At 37.5% G+C, this 19,313-nt stretch overlaps 3 protein-coding genes across 9 annotated transcripts; 1 reads left to right on the plus strand and 2 right to left on the minus strand.

The window, feature by feature from the left end:
* Positions 1-1,732: 1,732 nt before the first annotated feature.
* LOC122073915 lies at positions 1,733-4,700 on the minus strand. 7 transcript variants are annotated; one of them, XM_042638622.1, is made up of 6 exons: positions 4,461-4,700; positions 3,915-3,999; positions 3,305-3,396; positions 3,148-3,220; positions 2,958-3,022; positions 1,733-2,019 (listed from the first exon to the last, which is right to left on the minus strand). In XM_042638622.1, the coding sequence occupies exons 3-6, from the start codon at positions 3,334-3,336 to the stop codon at positions 1,878-1,880; spliced, it is 312 nt and encodes a 103-aa protein (XP_042494556.1). In that variant the 5' UTR covers positions 3,337-3,396; positions 3,915-3,999; positions 4,461-4,700; the 3' UTR covers positions 1,733-1,877. The 7 variants fall into 7 exon arrangements, 6 of the variants coding, with proteins under 6 accessions (XP_042494556.1, XP_042494553.1, XP_042494554.1 ...); XM_042638619.1 differs by having other exon boundaries at positions 3,142-3,220; XR_006138922.1 differs by lacking the exon at positions 3,148-3,220.
* Positions 4,701-4,863: 163 nt separating this feature from the next.
* On the plus strand, positions 4,864-13,995 carry LOC122073914 (vacuolar-sorting receptor 3-like). The gene is made up of 12 exons (XM_042638618.1): positions 4,864-5,411; positions 9,125-9,817; positions 9,901-9,989; positions 10,113-10,182; positions 10,260-10,343; positions 10,447-10,523; positions 10,601-10,682; positions 12,226-12,308; positions 12,389-12,455; positions 12,957-13,085; positions 13,186-13,295; positions 13,424-13,995. Exons 1-12 carry the CDS (start codon positions 5,096-5,098, stop codon positions 13,520-13,522), a joined length of 1,899 nt encoding a protein of 632 aa, XP_042494552.1. The 5' UTR covers positions 4,864-5,095; the 3' UTR covers positions 13,523-13,995.
* Positions 13,996-17,252: 3,257 nt separating this feature from the next.
* On the minus strand, positions 17,253-18,923 carry LOC122073780 (transcription factor bHLH84-like). Its single transcript, XM_042638408.1, has 5 exons — positions 18,300-18,923; positions 17,875-18,141; positions 17,708-17,773; positions 17,439-17,504; positions 17,253-17,333 (listed from the first exon to the last, which is right to left on the minus strand). Exons 1-5 carry the CDS (start codon positions 18,921-18,923, stop codon positions 17,253-17,255), a joined length of 1,104 nt encoding a protein of 367 aa, XP_042494342.1.
* Positions 18,924-19,313: the final 390 nt, after the last annotated feature.

A 19,313-nucleotide genomic window follows, 5' to 3' on the forward strand; every position in this document is an offset into this window, starting at 1 on the left:
ACCACGCAAGTTGATAGGGTTTCTTTACCCAAAAAATTAATATAATAAAAAAAAATGAGAAAAAAAAAAGCATAAAAGGCAACGTGACCCTATTACTAGAGCATTTAGACACAATGGGTACAAAATGACAACCCCACCCATCATGAAGTGCAGAAATCCCATCTATGCTGATATTTCTACAAGCGCTTCTATTGGTCCATGTGCTTGTGTAAGGGCTATGTTGCCTTTTACAGAACCATCTCCTTATAATAATGGGAGAGGGTTTCCTGAAATGTAGCATAAGGAGATGGTTTCTTGAAATGTGGTACACCCCTATGTCAGTACAAGGTCAATGAGAGCACTTGTGGTAACATTAACATGGGTGGGATTTTTGTTTTTCATGAGGGGTGGGACGATCCTTTCATCCCCTCTATGTATAGGCACAGGCACCATACCACCTTTAGGACTTTTTCCTCTACAAGAATACACGTGGGTAGATGTAGTGTACGCCTATGTATCAATTAGTATCAATATAAGTTACCAACAAAAAAGGTATCAATACAGACCAATTGCATCAATCATCAATTATGCAATCCGTGAAGACCCCAATGCCTAGAAGTTTTCTCCCCCTCTCTCCCCTCGTTAAATATGTAGGCATCTTGTCTCTCTCCCCCATTTCACTTGCTCAAAAAATCTCTCCTTATTTTTTAGACCGTTGTTAAAGATATTCACTTAATCATATATTGGTGACTCCTTTAGCCCAATTACAAATCCACATCAAGATCCTCTCTAGCGGCTCGGCTGCCCAATTAAGCATTCAACGGTTGGTAAGGCCTGGCCATGTGTTGGGGATCCTTCATATCAGAAGACGTCCGAAGTCACTAGCAAAGGGTGCATAGTACATTTGTTGTTTATGTTTTAGATTTGTTCTTAATGATCCATTTTTTTCTTGGTAAGTGCCATATAAACAAAGAATTTCCTGGTAAAGCCTTACTAAGAAAAGCAAGTGTTCCTGCCTCTTCTTTTTGGAAAAAAAAATTCCTAAACCCATGAAAGACAGTTCATTCACCATCCTAGAGTTCACAAATTCCGAGATAGTTTTAGTGCAATCCCAAAAATACCCTCCCAAAACCCCTCTGCACATCTCAAGCCCCACCGCGAATGGAAATGGGCATCCATTCACTATTGGCAATGAAAACTTGGTCCCTTCTTTCTTTATTTCTATCCTTTTTTAATATTTTTATTCAAAGATGAATGATAACCTACAAGAATCCACTTTCCTCTTTCGGATGATATTTTACATTTTACCTTTTTCATTTGGACAAAGTTTTACTACTTCACCGATGGCTGAATGATGGAACCCTCCTCCCCCCCCTATTGCCTGGGGTCACGATGGGCCATGGTGAATGAGGATTAGGAAAACTGTCCTTTTTCTTTGAACACTTTTGAAGTTTACATGTAACAAAGAGGGCTCCCTGTTTTTGTTTCTGATTTGTTCTTAGTGCTCCATTTATAAGTACCATATAAAAGAAGAGTTTTCTGGTAAAATTTCCTGGTTATAACAAGGTGTACCATGGGGAGTTTAAAGCTTCCATCATTTTAAGATCAACACTGCATTTCTTTTGATTCTTCCCACCCATATTATATATATCGTAATATCCCTAACCATAATCTCCAAAATCAAGTGGTTAATTTTTACCCTCTCACATGGCAGATCCCCACCCCAATAGATAAATAAATAAAGGAAAAAATATACAACACAAAAATGCGGTTCTCAATATAGCAGAATGGCAGAACATGATCTGTAAAGCCGACCACAAGGGATTGAGCTTTTAAACAGAAAAATCTTCTTACATGCATAATCCCTTCTGCAAAGGTTTGCTTCACAGACAATTCTCTCAAAATAACATTCCAAGATATTCGTGAGACAGAAGTTCTGAAAGATTGACACCAATACTACGTTTGATGGCTTGGCTTGCAAACTGAATCTCCAGATTTTTCACTCTCACTATTGTTTGAAGCATTTTCTCCACTGTCACCCTGTAAAAGAATGAATCGATCAGATATCCTGAACATGAACCAAGATCATCCAACAACAACAACCATAATCTTATCCCAACTAAATGGGGTCGGTTACAGACCATCCGATTCACAAAATTTAAACAACAATTACCCATAAAAATTATTCAAACAAGTAATACATTTATGGTTCTCTCGACTCATCTATATATTTCATGCTATAGTTCCCTTTAAATTAAAGGGCAAAATATAAATGTTTTCTTGTGTTGTTTGGATGCATCAAATCGGCAACTCAGCATCTCCACACCTTTGAACTTTCTTCACGAGATACTGATGATGCCTTTGGTTTCTGTAGAAACGCAACCCTAAAACGATGCAGAAAATAATGGAAAAACAATAACAAGCAATGCACACAGATTTACGAGGTTCGGCAAGATTGCCTACATCCCCGGTGAGATGAGATCCTGCTTCACTATCAATGGAGAATAGGGTTACAACGCTCGTCTCTCATACCTCTCAGTATTGCTTGCATTACAGATAAAGAATACAAGACATCGTACACCAACAGGTTCTTCAAAGGTTGATTATGAAAATCGACAATAAAAATGGGGAGGGGTCAGTCCTGCGACCTCATATCTACTTGCATTCCTGACAAGAACCATATCTATTCATTGAAAGCACTAAGGGGGAAGGATTGAGACAAACTTGTTACAAGAAGAACCAAGCAGAGAGCTGTTTCACTATTTTGCCAAGATTTGGGAAAGGGTGAGATGAGACTGAACTATCAAAAGGACCAAAATCAGAAGGATATTCGAACCCCACCATACCCATTTTCATGCAATAAAGGAGATAATAATAGCTTTCTTTCAAGATCAAGGAACAAAAGATAAACACACATAATGGCAATGGAAATTCATAATTCTGTTATGAATATCTAAAATAAAAGAGGGCATACTAACCTTTTTAACCAGGCTTGAGCTGACATAACTTCATTAAACTTCTGCATCAACATCGATTCCTCTACCTTCAATACACACACACAAAAAAAAAGAGAAGTACATGTCAATTGATGGCCTGAACAAATGTTATAAACAACTAGAACTACCAATTATAAAGACATATAATCCAGAAGTGAGTTCAAACAATAACATGAAGCCTATGTAGCTCGTGTGACATTGACCAATATGCATCCATAAGGACCTTCCTTTGCTTCTCCAAATAGCTGCACTCAGCAAATAAAAAAAATTCCGAACCTCGTTGTACTAAATATTAATAAGAAAAACTTGAGGACAGAGAAAGGCCTTACGTCATCATCTCTGCTGAGTATTTGCTTTCCATTTTCTGTCTGAAATTGCATAGAGCAAATTCGTGTTGCTGGAACCAATGTCATGCATTACTCTACAATTGAGGCATTCATATATAAGGGTGAGTCTTATAAATTAGGAAGGCCGAAATTTTGAACTCCAGATCCTACATGCATTACGGGCTTAGTAGAGAAATTTGAAAAGGGGGGGTGGGGGGAGGGGGAGGACAGTAACATAGTAGATCAGAGAGAGAGAGAGAGAGAGAGAGAGAGAGAGAGTTTATACATTGTTAACCAATTCTGTTTTTTGTTTGGAATTCGAATTCAGAGTTGGAACTCTACAGATATTGAACTCCAGTATTCGGCTGAGCCCATGGCATTGAGATGGTATCAGTGTATGGGAAACAGGAAGCTGAAGATGTCCAGGTGCATGTTTGGGTAAGCTTCTGAGGGAGCTAGCTTTTCGGGTTGAAAACGTGTGACCAGTATAATTATAATGTTTGGAATCTTAGTAGCATAAAGACTGCCAAATGTTTTGATTTTATTGGCCTCATGATTTGTCTTTTGAGAAGCTGGCTTCTGGAAGCCTAGAAGCAGAGCAAGATTAGCTTACCCCACTATGCCTTCTGATACCCAACTAGTAGAGATATAGCTAAGCAGTTACATTGGCCTCCAGACTGTCTACACAGCTAGGGCAACTGAAAAAAAGAAAAAAAAAAAAAAAATCATTACCACAAACAACAGCATAACTCAGAAACAAACTGAACACAGAAACTAATTCCTACCTTCTTTACGTTGTGGGTTCTCATGTATTCATATCACTTTATTTAAACTTACTTCCAAGTTCCAACCAACCACTCCAATAAAAAGCTTTATTTCTATAATTCTTTTCATTTTATTTTAATTCACTTAGCCATTGAGAATCTTATTTTACTCCACTTCTAGGCAATAGAAGATTAAGTGAAATTAAAATCCTGTAATTGTAGATGCTCCAAAACCTTCAAATCGGTCAAGAATTTCTTCGAACATATTGTAAGCAATCCATAGATATATCAGTTCTACATTCTTCCTTACAAGAACTTAAATTACACATTCTGACAATAAATTTAACCCATTCTCTCTATTTTACTTTAAACAAAACAGGACCAGAGAAGCTTACCAGCAGAGAATTGCTCAGTTGATGAGATGAAACAATGGACAATGGCTAATCCTGTGATGATTAGATGGACGGATACGCAAAGGAGAGAGAGAGGGGTACCAACGGTTAAGCACTTCCAACAATAGGGAAATGGTCGGGTAATCGGGGCTCCATATAGGCCGTCCCAATGATTAGAATATTGGGTTTAAGACAGTGACCACGTGTCAAGATCTGACAGTGGTATCCCGTTGAAAGAGGGTCTCACTCACAAGATCACAACTGGCGTGAATTGACTCAGAAACCCTTAATTGCTCTCCTTCCAAGACGGTTCCACAATCCCCACACGGAACTGGTTCCCCAATAATAGGATATTCCAGAGACCCAAAAGTTTCTCAGCTTCCAAATTTATCCTTCGGACCTCAAACCAGTGAACCAACCACTGTCCTCTGTACTAGTCTCTGTACATGAAGGAAAAGCGATAAATCAAGATTCTTTTTTCTTTTTCTTTAAAAGTTTTTGAGGCTCTGTTGATGAATCTGGAGAAGAAGTAGGGTTTTGTTGTTCGTTCGAACTTGATCTTCTCATTTCATTATTTTGTAATTGTAATCTCTCGTCCATCTCTTTTGATACTTTTGTTTAGCTCTGTGAATTCGTAAATGTCGGGGAGATCAGTAGTAGGGTTTAGTTTAGGGTTTCTGGTATTGTTGTTTTGGTATTCTCTTATATACCCGGCAACGGCAAGGTTCGTTGTGGAGAAGAATAGCTTAACTGTGACATCTTCGGGTAGTATTAAAGGTACTTATGATAGCGCCATTGGAAACTTTGGAATACCTCAATATGGGGGGAGCATGGCTGGAATGGTTGTGTATACGAAGCAGAACGTGAAGGGTTGCAAGGATTTCAGCGACTCGGGAATATCTTTCAAGTCAAAACCTGGAGCTCTCCCAACATTTCTCTTGGTCGATCGAGGAGGTACGCTATTCGAATCTGGAAAAAAAAGGAGTACTTTTTGTTAAATTTTCTATTGATTTTGGAGATATATCTATCTATATGTTTGGAAAGTTTATCCTTTACGTTTTTGGAGGAATTCTTATTGTCATGAATTAGAACTAATTGTCGAAGTTATTCCACTTCAGTGTGTTACTGCAGTTACAGCCAATTTTATTTGAGGACTAGCCCTGCATAGAGTATCAGCTTGTTATACTACATTTGCACCGTATGCTTACTCTGGAAGTTGTTGATGTCTTTTGTCCACAAATTTTCACCAGATCCGGTTCAAAATAGTCCTGACTCCCGACTGATTTTCCCTCTTTTCTAATGTGTTAGAAACCACTTTGAAAGAGATAATTATTTATCCCTCTTCATGACGGGACAGCAACTTAAGTTGTCCTTTCAATTTCAATTTTCAGTACAAAATGAGTCAGTGAATTCTCTTGATAATTTTGAGTTGTTCCCAAACTTATTGTTTACAGTGTCTGTGTTTTAATGATTAAGTTCTAGTGCATTGGATCGGTTCCATAGGATTTCGCAGATACTTTCAAAAAAAATATAGTGATTCTAATTTCTTATTAGCTGGTCTGGATTTGATGTTAGTTATGGAATTATGTTGAGATGTATGTTCAAACACGAGAGGATTAGAGATGGGCAGTTTTGAAGTGATTTAGGAGTGGCTCCAATAAGAGTTAAGTAGAAGGAAATTCATTTGAGATTGTATAGGCATTTGCACAGTAGGCCTTTGAATGCACCATCAAGGAGGAGCGATGTGGACATATGGTGCATATTAGAGGAGTTAAATAGACCAATCGACATTCATCCAAAAAAAGAAAAAGAAAAAATAAAAGACCAATTGACCAAAAATGACTTTGAAAAAAGTTGAGTAAAGAAATGAAAGGCTTTGGGTTGAAAAAAGAAGAAATAATTGAAATTCATGCGGGTGTCAGGACCTAACCTTGTCAACTCTGTTCCTCCAACCTCCTCCTTTGGCTTGGCAGTCATTCAGTGGGCTGTCCTGCATACCCGGAGATGAGAGTATGTTGCTTTCCGGTCTTAACACCCTTACTACTGCGGTGCAGCCTTTCCTCGGGTTCGTAGAGTTGGGTTTCCCGTTTACCCACAACGGAGGAGCCGCCCCCACCAAGTAGGCGGCCACGGGTCATAACGCACTCTTCGCACAACAAATCCACTTTTCTTTTTGTTCAGTCATACAAGTTTGGTTAATATCTATGTATTTGGCACCATTGAGTTGAGTTTATTTATGGAATTATATGTTTTTGAAAGGGATGGCTGTTTTCTATAGGGTTTGACAGTAAAATTTGAGTTATCTTTTCTTCCCTTGCAGGCGAAAGGTTCCTTGGTCTGCACAGACCACATAATTTACCTAGTCTGTGCTCCTAGTTGTATAGTGGGAAAGGGTGATATGGAGAATTTGACTCTGATATTTAGGAAATGATACGGACCACTATGTTTCAAACTTCAGTCTCAAATTCAGTTACCTCCCATATATGTCCATGCATCCTCTTGTAGTCCAGAATTTTATACTACTTCATTTGACTAAAACTTGACATGTGAGAAAGGAACCTTGGGGTATACCTTTCTACCAAATTCCAACCTCATTTGACCTGCAATGTAGTAGGAAATGAGTGCATTCCAGGGAGGGTTACATGGTCTGCATATACCAGAAAACCCTCGCCCTTTCTTGTATTCGTTGCAATCAATCATTGAAGTTTGTATAGGTGGTGTCCTTTTTTAGTGCAATCTATTTCTTTGTTGCTCTTCAATTTGAGTTGGTATTCTTTGTCAAGTTAGTTGGATGTCCTATCTAAAGTTGGACATTTTTTATATCAGAATTATATACTGCTCCAGTTCATGTTTGTTACAAGCTCTCCCCCCCCCCCAAGACAATAAATAACCATATATTGGTTAGAGAGGATGGATGCAGTAATACAACCCTTCTAAGAGGGATCCAAAAATAAAATCCATGAACAAACAAAATAAAATCACACAACTCACAAGGGAACATAGTTCGAGGTCTCACCGCTAAAATCTCTATTTTGGTTTTGATGACTCGAGACCATAGGCAATTCCAGAAAATGACAATATCTTGCTCGAAATCTCAGTTTCTCGCTGAGATTTCGGTTAATTTCTCGGTTTTGACTTGACTCGACCAAGTCATATGATGTTTTAAACCCCATTTCAATGAGATCTCTCGCTTGTCTTGCTTGTCTCGCCCTGTTGTGAAGAAAGTTTTGGTGATTCTTCTTGCCAAATCTTACCTCCACAGTAGAGATTATCAATTCTACGCTTGGAGATTGAAGATTGACACTTTTTGATGTCTTTTAATTCCTTATGCTTATTATTTATTTATTTATGTATTTTACACTTTACTTGAATTTTATGTGTTCTAAAAGTACTAGATATAGTGTGGGATAGGCTAAGGTAGAGCTCACCTACAACCCAGGGTGTGAAGTCAAAGTACCATTTTGGGTTTGATTTAAAAAAAATATAATGTTTCCACTGTGTTTAGAAGGCCTAAGATAGGCTAGATGACAAGTTTCAGGGGCTAACTTGGTCATATGGTCATCGAAACCCATCCCAAGTTTTCCTAAGTTGTGCTGTCCAAAAAATACAGGGCTTTGCCAAGATCTCGCCAGATTTCGGTTTTTGGCCTGGGCGAAACCGAGACCTAGAACCTTGCAAGGGAACTTGGTCTCGAAACAAATTCTAGGCTGAGTAACCCTTTTGTTAGCTAGTTTATTATCCACATCATTAATGCATCTTGGTCTCTACAGAAAAAAGATAATTTAAATGAGAGGCCAGTTGTCTAACAAGTTTAATGTCTTGTGTGTGTGTGTGTGAGATGATGGGGAGAGAGACGCTTTTGTGGTAGTGCCCAGGGGGGAGGCTTATATACTAATGTGAATGTCTGGAATTACAGTTAACCCCTTGGGTCCACAACTCAATCCAAACTTAAAGTGTTTTTTTACAAAATATACTAATACCATACAGAACTGACACTAAATTAACAATTTCTATAATTAAATTGGTAATTTGTGGTCTGACATGAGAATACAATAAAAAATAACTAACAAGAGGGTAAAAAATTTCAGGAGCTTAAGTCATTTATTGCATTGATTTCCCTTAAATAAGAATTAGCATTGAATAACAATGAAACCTAAACCTATTTCTGGGTTTGCTTTTGCTTCATCGGCTTAGATTTTGTGCAATGTAGTGTAGTCCATTATTACTTACGTATGTTACGTGAGCCAATTAAGCACTTTGACAAATAAATTTTTTAGTTGGAAGTGTATGAAGGGGGAACAAGAGGAATTACAAAATGCCAAAACTAAGGACTATCTGGAGCCTAAAATTAGAATCTAAGTAGACAGAATTGCAACTAAGTGGGTTGATGGTGGGATATCCTCCCCCCCCCCCCTTTTTTTTTTTTTTTGAGTTTCTCTCTCTCTCTCTATATATATATATGGGAGATGATGGAGAGAGAGAGGCGCTTTTGTGTGTGCACGACTGCATGTGTCTGCTTGTGAATGAGTGCATAGGTAATTTTTTCTTTCTTACTTGGAGATCTTATTTCAGTTACTGAAATGCTTTTGATTACCTCAATCAAGTATCAAACCTCATCTTAATAAAGACAAGTTTAATCAACTGGAGTACTTTACATTCCTGTACAGATTGCTTTTTTGCTTTAAAGGTTTGGAATGCCCAGAAAGCTGGGGCTTCTGCAGTGCTTGTAGCAGATGACATTGAGGAACCGCTAATAACAATGGACTCACCCCAAGAGGATAGTGCATCTGCAAAATATATTGAGAACATTACAATTCCATCTGCACTTATTGAGAAAGACTTCGGTGAAAAGTTGAAGAAGGCAGCCAGTGCTGGGGAAATTGTCAATGTGAACCTCGATTGGAGAGAAGCTGTTCCACATCCTGATGACCGTGTGGAATATGAGTTGTGGACCAATAGCAATGATGAATGTGGGACCAAATGTGATATGTTGATGGAGTTTGTTAAGGATTTCAAGGGTCCGGCTCAGATTCTTGAAAAAGGTGGTTATACTCAGTTTGCACCCCATTATATAACCTGGTACTGTCCTCAGGCATTCACAGTCAGCAGACAGTGCAAATCCCAGTGCATAAATCATGGCAGATATTGTGCACCTGACCCTGAACAGGATTTCAGTCGTGGTTATGAAGGGAAAGATGTTGTTATTGAAAATCTGAGACAATTATGTGTTTATAAGGTGGCAAATGAAAGCAAAAAGCCCTGGGTCTGGTGGGATTATGTAACTGATTTTCAAATAAGATGTCCCATGAAGGAGAAAAAATACAACAAGGAATGTGCTGATGTTGTCATCAAATCTCTAGGTAGAGTAATTGTTGCTATCTTGGATTCTAAGAATAATTCATCATTAAGTAAACATTCTTTACATAAATTTGAATTTGGGCAGGTCTTGATAGTAAAAAGATTGAGAAGTGTATGGGAGACCCGAATGCAGACTCTAAAAATCCTGTTTTGGAAGAAGAGCAGGAATCCCAAGTGAGTATCTCGTTTTTCTTAAATGTTTCCATGGCAGATTCAGTGAATTTGGTTGCTTATGCTATTAACCATCTTTTGGAGCTGTTATTCCGACTTTAATATGATAAGAACACTTTCCTTTAGGTTGGGAAAGGATCTAGAGGCGACGTAACCATATTGCCTACCCTTGTTGTTAACAATCGACAGTATCGAGGTCAGTCTTAGAAGCTTATATTCGTTGCCATAATAACATCAAAAGGATATACCTAAATCTAAAATATGTTTGTGCAGGAAAGTTAGAGAAAGGTGCTGTTTTGAAGGCTATATGTTCTGGTTTTGAGGAAACTACTGAACCAGCTGTGTGTTTGAGTAGTGGTGAGCCTCGATATTAAATTCAGAGCAAATTTTGAATGTATAATCTCCCTCAGATGGTGCGCTTATTGGTGACATGGGTTCTTTTAATGGGCTCTTCTTGCAGATATAGAAACAAATGAGTGTTTAGATAATAATGGTGGTTGCTGGCAAGACAAAGCGCTGAATGCCACCGCCTGCAAGGTATTAATCTCAACCATGTAGATGTGATGTGTGCCCAGTTGTTTATGTTCCTCTTAACAGATGCATGATTTGTTTAGGATACATTCCGAGGAAGAGTATGCGAGTGTCCCTTGGTTGATGGTGTTCAGTTTAAGGGAGATGGTTACAATACTTGTAAAGGTATATCTTTATCTTCCCTCTTTTGTGCATGGGATTTAGCTTTCCCTTAAAGATCTCTTAGAATGTACACATATACTGGATCTACCACCCCCCCCCCCCCCAACCCAAAAAAAAGGGGGGATATATGTTGGAATCACATCAAACTGTTTTCGTGATGAATGGGTCATGGTATTGTTATCTGTTCCTTCAACTTATTGGCTGTCTCTGTTTTCATGGACATCTTACTGAAACCTTCGTGCAGAATTTTGTTAGAACTAATAATCTCCAGCTTGGTGAGGAGAAAAGAATTTGGTAGGGTTTTTTTTCTAATTAGCCAACACAGGAGATTATATAAAATTAAAAAAAGTCAGAAATACATTGTAAACTGTACCTTAGAGAAACCATAAAAGTCAAAGAAACCAAAAGCAAATTGGAACATATGTACTAGAGCTTTATTGAGCCTACGTTTTTGAAGGTTAGATCTCCGTCATTTCTTAAGTTAAGAATTCTATCTCCTTGGAGGAAATTAGAAATTGCCGCTGCTCAAGATGTAAATCCCTGGCTTTTAATCAAGTTGTTATTTATTTATTTTTATTTTTTTGGGGGGGGTTGTTAGACTTGATTTGGTTTAATTTTAGATCCACTCGTCCATGTTCTGAAAGTGTGAACCAGAAAGCTTATGTGTAGCAAAAGATCTGACTGAACTTGAGCACCATCTAATTGAAGAATATATGCTGTTACTGGATTTTTCCACTTTGCTTTGTAATAATATCCAAATTTTTATAGGTAAGTAGCAAATTGCTCCAGAATGGCAGCTTTGGTCTGCTTGCAGAAATTTGCATAGAGTATGTTGAATGTACAGAAAAGGTCTAGTACAGAGTTTCTGTCAACACTAATTTGGGGCATAGTTTTGGAAACCATATCTCAACCCTTCTTGGTATGCCCCTTAATTGAGTCAGACATGATGATAATATATCAAAGAATGATGAACAAAATACAGACCCATTTCTTTTTTATAATCAATATATCTGATTTTGCCCGTTAAAAGTAATGATGTTCATCTAAATCCTAATTTTGGACCATGGGTATGTTGAGTATGAGGTGAGAAATCCTATGTACTGCAATTTTGATGTGCCAATGTTAACCATTACCATACATTGAAAAGTAAAGGATGGTCTATTGTCATAATTAATACATTTAGCACACAGATTTAAGGTACATGTTCGATATTATATCCATGTGTTCTCTATGGTTTCTTGAGGTAGCTGTGAATAAGAAACTGTTCTGTTATATTGGTCTAATGGAGCATGTATCAATTGGTTCAAAATTATTAAATTTGCAGGCGGCTTAAATTTTCTCCATGAGTCTCAGTTGTATTCTGTTTATAATTAAAATATATAAAAGCTATACATGTATAATGTGTGGACGCAATATACTTTTTGTTTTAACAGTTTCTTTGGTGGAATTTCTAGTGCATAGGTTCCTTTTTAGCATGGTATGACCATGTACTATGTTCTTATGTATATATTCCCTACCCACTTCTTTTCCCTTGGGTACCATGCAGCGAGTGGACCTGGACGGTGCAAAATAAGTAACGGGGGTTGTTGGCAGGAAACTCGAGATGGACACACATTCTCTGCTTGTGTGGTTGGTGACCTTTTGACTATTGCTTTTTAAATGCATATACTTTGATGAATACTCTAATTGTCTCCCTCTTTCATCATCAGGATACCGAGGGCAGTAAATGCCAGTGTCCTCCTGGATTTACAGGAGATGGTGTCAAAAGCTGTGAAGGTAAGATTTTTTTGGCTAACCAGCATCTTCGTATAGATTAATCATGAAGGAAGGGATGGGGGATGGAGAGAGAAGAAGAAATGGTGTGGGTAATATATATCAAATGAAATTTGATGTACATGCTGGTAGAGCAAAGGCATGATAGTACATGTGGTGCACATGCATGGAGCAGGACCTTCCAATTCAATGGCCCCTACAGAGGCTACCTTTAATGCAATATTCCACCTGACAATATAATATTCTAGATACTTTGAGAGAAAAAAGTGTGAGAAGTATTGTTATGATTGTCCCACTGTGCTGCCTTGTTCGGAGAACTCCTAGGTAGTGCCAAGGGTCAGCCACTTGCATGTGTGCCATGCTTTATGCATAGTTTTTTTATGGTCATTATTATATTCTGAGGTGCCAACAGATCAGAGCTTCATTTCCAGCAAGAATTATAGTTTATAATCCCCCAAGTTTTTGTAGTTCTATTCTCTTGTAATTTGTTTGTGCCACTGATAGATATCGACGAGTGCAAAGAGAAAAAGGCTTGCCAATGCCCTGAATGCAGCTGTAAGGATACCTGGGGTAGCTATGAGTGCACTTGTAGTGGGGACCTCTTGTACATCAGGGATCAGGACACTTGCATAAGTGAGTCTAGTGATCCGAAGCTTTTTAATTTTATGGAAATGCATAAACTATCTTTTTTGCTTGCACTACTTGCTTTGATTTCTGTCATGATAATCTGCAGGTAAGCGGGCAACTGAAACAAAAAGTGCATGGGCTGCTTTTTGGGCCATTTTTATAGGCCTGGCAATTGCTGTTGCTGGGGCTTATGTTGTTTACAAATATAGATTGAGAGTAAGATCTGTATACCATGTTTACTTTCCTATTTGGTTCTGCAATAGACTTATTCAACAAGGTTATATGTCAAGCTTAGTCTTGTCGTGTGATGTTTGTTGATCGCTCTCTCCATTTGCTTGTTTCAGTCGTACATGGATTCAGAGATCAGAGCCATAATGGCACAGTACATGCCACTGGACAGCCAAACAGAAGTCCCAAATCATGTCAGTGAGGATCGTGCCTGAAGAAAGTGATCCTTGCTGTCCAACTTCCATGTATCCCCCAACCAGTATAGTGCCACAGCTCACTTACTCTCCATATTAGAAGTACCTCCTGAGGGTGGTCTTCCAAAATTTTGTAAATTTATGGTTGACCAATAAGAGGGTTGAGCAAAAGAGTTTGGCTTGAGGTGCAAGATGACATCAAAAATCATATTGGGGTGGATTGATGGACAGATTCAGAGATGGGTTGTATTTCTAGGAATCATCAATCCTATTTATGACAGATTATGGATGTTATCCAATCCTAAGAGCAATTTTATGTAATTCATGTATGGCTCCAATAGGGCTGTAGATGTCTATTTTTCTCACCATTGTCCAAACCAGTGTATTTCCAGTATTTGTAATTGGTTATATTCATAGTGTTTGGGACTTGTTTGTAAAACCGAACTCAAAAAGTTTGCTTATACAGTTTGAAGAGGTGGGCTTTGCTTGTTGCAGTGTTTGCAGATCCAAAATTGTGAATGGTCATATTAAGGTTGATATTGTCATTCGCTTTCACCCAGAATCTTGGATTGTGGAATCGACCTGTGATTTTGCTGATGTGTTGATTTATCTTGTACACGTGATTTCAAGGTTTATAGATCTGGCGGCGAAGTATTTTCATTAGGTTTGTTACTTGGCTTAGGAATGTCAGCAAGTATGACCCCACAAATGGAAGGCCTGAAGGATTCTGATGATCCCATGTATACGTAAGTCCATTAAAACACTGAAGTCCCATTTGGATGCTAGGGAAGGAAGGGAAACTGGTTTGAAAAAGAAAATGAAACTTTTGTTACTGACATAAACTCTTGTCAAACAGAGTTTAAAATCAATAATTGGGATTCCCTTCAAATCCAAAGAATTTGATTGCGCAATGGAGATCATCACACAATCAGTTGTGGGAATAGATGGTTACAATTTTTTTTTTTTTCCTGGTTTCCTCTCCATTGCTTTTCCAACTAAACAGCCAAAGTGATAAGAGTCGTCATTGGAATTTCTTGTTTATTTTTGGGTTTGTAATTATTGTCAGAACCGTTGCTCTTCTTCAACCTACTTCAATGATCTTGTCATCTTGATTGCATCCCATTGAGGTGATCATGTAAGCAAGAAGAAATTTATTTAAAATTGTTATAATTTTCAGGGGTGGTTCACAAATTACCTTACCTAAGTGAATATATAATGGAATACCTCTAGGCGAGTGTCATTGGGTGTTCTACATTTCGACAACTTGGTTTGGTTGGTGTTTAAATTTCATATTATCCAGATGACCTTCATTCATATGATATATTATTATTAATTTTTTCTTTGGTGACCCATAAAAATGAGCTAAAACACATTACACATTATCGCATAATCAATAACTCAACTTACGTTACACCTTAACGCACATTCAACAAATCAACTTTGGTCAATACATTAATAGTTAGCTGAAATCGCACATGCATAGCTACTCTTTTTTTTGGTAAAAATACTGTATATGCACATTCTGAAACCAAGAAGGGGGAAAAGGTATTGTTATACACATCTATTTAACAACTAAAAAGAAGAAGGGCATACCCAGCGCTTGAGGCTCCCGTTATTAGAGGGTTTGGAGAAGATAGAAAGGATTATGAGGATGGTTAACATGTGAAAAATAGGAGTAATATGGCCAATTAATAACACTAAGGAAGAAGGAGAGATAAAAAGTTCATTTTTTAGGGATTCAAAAATAAAGTCTAAGGCTGAAAAGTATCACTAAATATAGGTTAAGTGTAAGGGAGTGATACTAGTCTATGTGGTTGTGGTGTCAGTATGGACCCACGGAACTAGTTAGGCCAAAGGCCTGAATACCTGTCATTAGCAAAAAAAAAAAAAGGGAGTGATACAATTTGCCCCATAAAGATCTTCTCTATCAAAAGAAGTGGATTATGTAGATTATATAATATGCAAATTGACATAAATTGGATAACTCTGAGTATGTGTTAGTATTTATAATAGACACAATAAAATAATTAATTTACCACATTTCAGAAGAATTTTTTGATTTCAAAGTATAAGAAATTATTAGTTATGCACAATGAGGCAGAGTTTGTTCCTCAAGAAGTTATTGTTGGGTCGAATGTGCAACCATGAGAAAGAAACCAAGTAGATAAACACATGTGAAATGCAAAATTTTATGTGGTTCAATACAAATGTCTACTTTCACATGAGAAAACCGAAGAATTTTTCATTAGCTAGAAAAAATGCTCTACACCACTCTTCAATTCATTCTATGATATCTTTGTTTGTACCTAGGGTTTGCCCCTTATCTTATTCCCAAAAGTGATTTAAGTTAAGTGAAAATGTTTTTTTTAAAATGATTTAAAAGTGACTAATTAGCATTATGTCTTTCTTAAGAACTATGAATGTGTTGCACAAACAACATGATTTTACCCTCGTTGGAAAAAGAAGATGTGTGTTATACTAAAATGGTAAAACAGTAAAGTTTCAATTTTTTTCAAGGACTTCTCATTAAAAGCAGAAATGTATTATACTAGGTAACCTTCCTTCTCACTTCACCACTTCAGTACAACAAGATGATGAAAAAGAAAATGAAACCTTCCACTTCACTGGAGTGTTTTCATGTTGAAATGAGAAGTCGTCACTTTTTCTTCTTCTTTTTTCTCTTGATTATTCCCAAAAGTTCTTTAAGTTTGAGTAAAAAAAGATATTTTTAAAATAAATTGAAAGTAAGTTTACCATTATCTTATTTTCAAGAGTTGTCATTGTCTTACACGTTTTTTGAGTACATACTTGAAATAATAAGGTCCGGATAGGCCGGGATCACCCCAAGGCCTCAGTCTAGAGTCTAGACCTGGCTTGGCCCTGACCCTGGCTTGAAAATCCCAATCCTAGCCCTATTCGGGCTGAAAATCTAAGGCCATGCCCTATTGAGCTCGGTCTCACCAGTGCCAAACTTGTACCTCTAGCCCTAAGCATGAGGCTTAATTAATCATGTTAATAATCGTTTGATAACGAATCATGTTAGTAATCTAACCAATGCCAAATTGCCAATAGGACTAGATCATGATTATATTATTGGAATAGAAAATATGTTTACTATATATATATATATATATATATATAGAGTTCCTCAAAACTTAGACATTTTATTATAGCATAAGTCAATTGGTTGGTTTGTCAAATATAATGTTGGAGATTGTGGGCATGACATGTTTTTCAATTCTTTCATCACCTGTTCTCTTCATTTATTTGTTTATAATTTACACATCAATTCAATGAACAGTAATCAGCTTATTAATTTGTGCCATAAAATAAACCTACAAAAGTACAGGACCCTTTTAAGTATGGCCCATTTAAACCATGTTTTGCCAACTGCACTGAGAGGATATTTGAACACAAAAATAATTTGAGCTGTGTGTGATGATCTGTTCCTTAAACTATGTTATCATCGCCGACAGTTTCATCATCTGATGTGATGTTGGAAAACAGAAACATAGGAGAAGAAGGGAAAAAAAAAAGGTCTAGATAATGTGATTAACAAACCCAAAAGGGTTTTCTGAATTTCTTATTTGGATGATCAACCCATTACAAGATAGGTGTCAATGAATATTCTCTCCTTTAATATTCCTCTTTTCTGTTAATCCTTTAAAATATAACCCAAACAAATGGATTGATTTATTAACAACACAGTTAATTAATCCAGCAACCTCCCTCTAGCCTTCCAAAGTGATCATCATCTCTTCAAGTCAAGCCCAATGTCCATTCCATTGTAAGCAATGGGAGCGTACATCCATAGATCATCAGAGCTTAAGAGCTACAAAGATCCAAAAAGAGAAAATGAGGAAAAAGAAATTAGTATACACCTTCTCCGTAAGATAGATTTTGGTATTAAAGAGAGTACACTTGTTCATGTTATTACCTTGATTTGGAGCTGCAAAAATTTCACGTACTGTACAGCTTCTTCTAGCATTGTACTGATATCAACCTGTCATAGATTTCCATTTAAGAATGAGATGGAGAATTTCCTCTTCAACTTAAGACAAGAAATCAATCACCCGTTCAAGAGATTTCTAGACCATGAGTTAGAGCGTTTAATGCATCATTTACTCATTGTCTGATACCTCATAGATGATGGAATTCCATGTGAGGAGGTCAGCACATGGAGAGGATTAGACTCTGTAAACTTACTTTTGTGCCGTTTGGGACAAGATTTTGTAGGATTCTCAACCGGTCGTTTATTCTTTCTCTTCGCTTCTGCAAAAGAGGAAGAAACTGATCTTTAGTATTGAATGAAAAAAAAAAAATTAAGTTGATTTGCCAAATATGAATGGTAGAGTTGAGGTATAATAGTTCACCCTAGCATAGAGGCTTTGGGGATCTGTTGCTGAACCCCTACTGGCTCTTGTTTTCCCATTCATGTTGAGAGCTACAGAGCCTTTGGAGGTTGAAGTAGTTGGTCCTCCTCCGTTTAGCTCCTGAGAACCATTGGAGTCATCCTCAGAACAGTCATTACTGCTTGAACTTTGCCCATTTGTAGCTGCATTAATCTCTTCTTCATCATTGCTGCTAATTAGGTTCATCTTCTGGTTCTTCTTTGATTGCACATTCTTCTTCCTTTGGACCTGCATGTTCAAATCACGATACAGTATGTGTTACTATTTGGATTCTACAAAACGTGAAGACTTATAAGGACTTAGACACCCTCTCCTCAATGGCTAACTTTTTGAGGATGAGGTCTACCCGAGTAAAGATAGTAAAAAATACTATCATATATGTTTACCTCTCCTGAAACCCGAGATTTCTTCCTCCCATAGTCAGATTGGTTGGTGTCCATTTTGTCATCTGCATTGCCATGAACTGGTTCTGGCATCTCAAGTTTCCTCTTCAGTTGATTTTTTTTCCCACCAAAAGCATTAATGTGGGCTTCTGGGGATGCACCAGATTCACGCAGGCTATCACTGCTCATCTCCTCATTGAAGTAAGAAGCTTCTTCCATTGGGTTCTCAGTAAAGACCTGAAGGGGTGAGCAGTTATTATTATGCTCAATCACCATAGAAAGATCCATGGACATGGAGCTGCTATTGGACACCAAAATTGGATTTGAAGGGCTCAAGTAGTAGTTTCCATGGTGATGGTGGTGGTGGCCGGAAGTGGCAGGGATTAAGAGACTGCTACTACCACTGCTATAGCTACTCCCTTGAGGGTAACAGCTGATTAAACTATTGGCTTCATGATCAGGCCAAATCGTTGATGGGATTCCTAGGCTTAACGTGGATCCGGCTTCATGATCGTTGGGAATGGAATAGTTACCAAGCAACTGTGCCATGAAATCAGACTCCTCTGTGGAGAAGATTCCACTGAAAGAACTCCATTCCCCTTCTGCCAAAGCTTCAACATGCTCCATTCTTCTTTCTGTGACTCGGTGATTTTGAAAACCCTTGAGAAGAAGAGAAGAAAAACTGGAAAAAAATGGTTTTCTTCTAATCTTTCTTCTGCTTTTCTCTTCTGGGTATGAAGTGTATTTATACTTGGAAGAAGCTAAAGAATGTCGCATCAGTTTTGACTTAAAAATAATTGGAATTCATAAAATAATTTTATGATCATCTAAAAAATTCTATCTAACTCAGGAGAGAAAGGAAGGGATGTGGTCCAGTGAGATGGGCCCACTTAACAACTCAGCAAAATCATTAAAATATGAAGAATCCTTCAATGACCCTTAAACTTAAATTCTTAAGAATCATAATTTTAAGTTTTTTAAAAATGGAACAGAATAGAAGGGTATTAGGGCAATCAT

Source organism: Macadamia integrifolia, chromosome 3, assembly GCF_013358625.1.
Source record: "Macadamia integrifolia cultivar HAES 741 chromosome 3, SCU_Mint_v3, whole genome shotgun sequence".
Taxonomy (NCBI): Eukaryota; Viridiplantae; Streptophyta; class Magnoliopsida; order Proteales; family Proteaceae; genus Macadamia; species Macadamia integrifolia.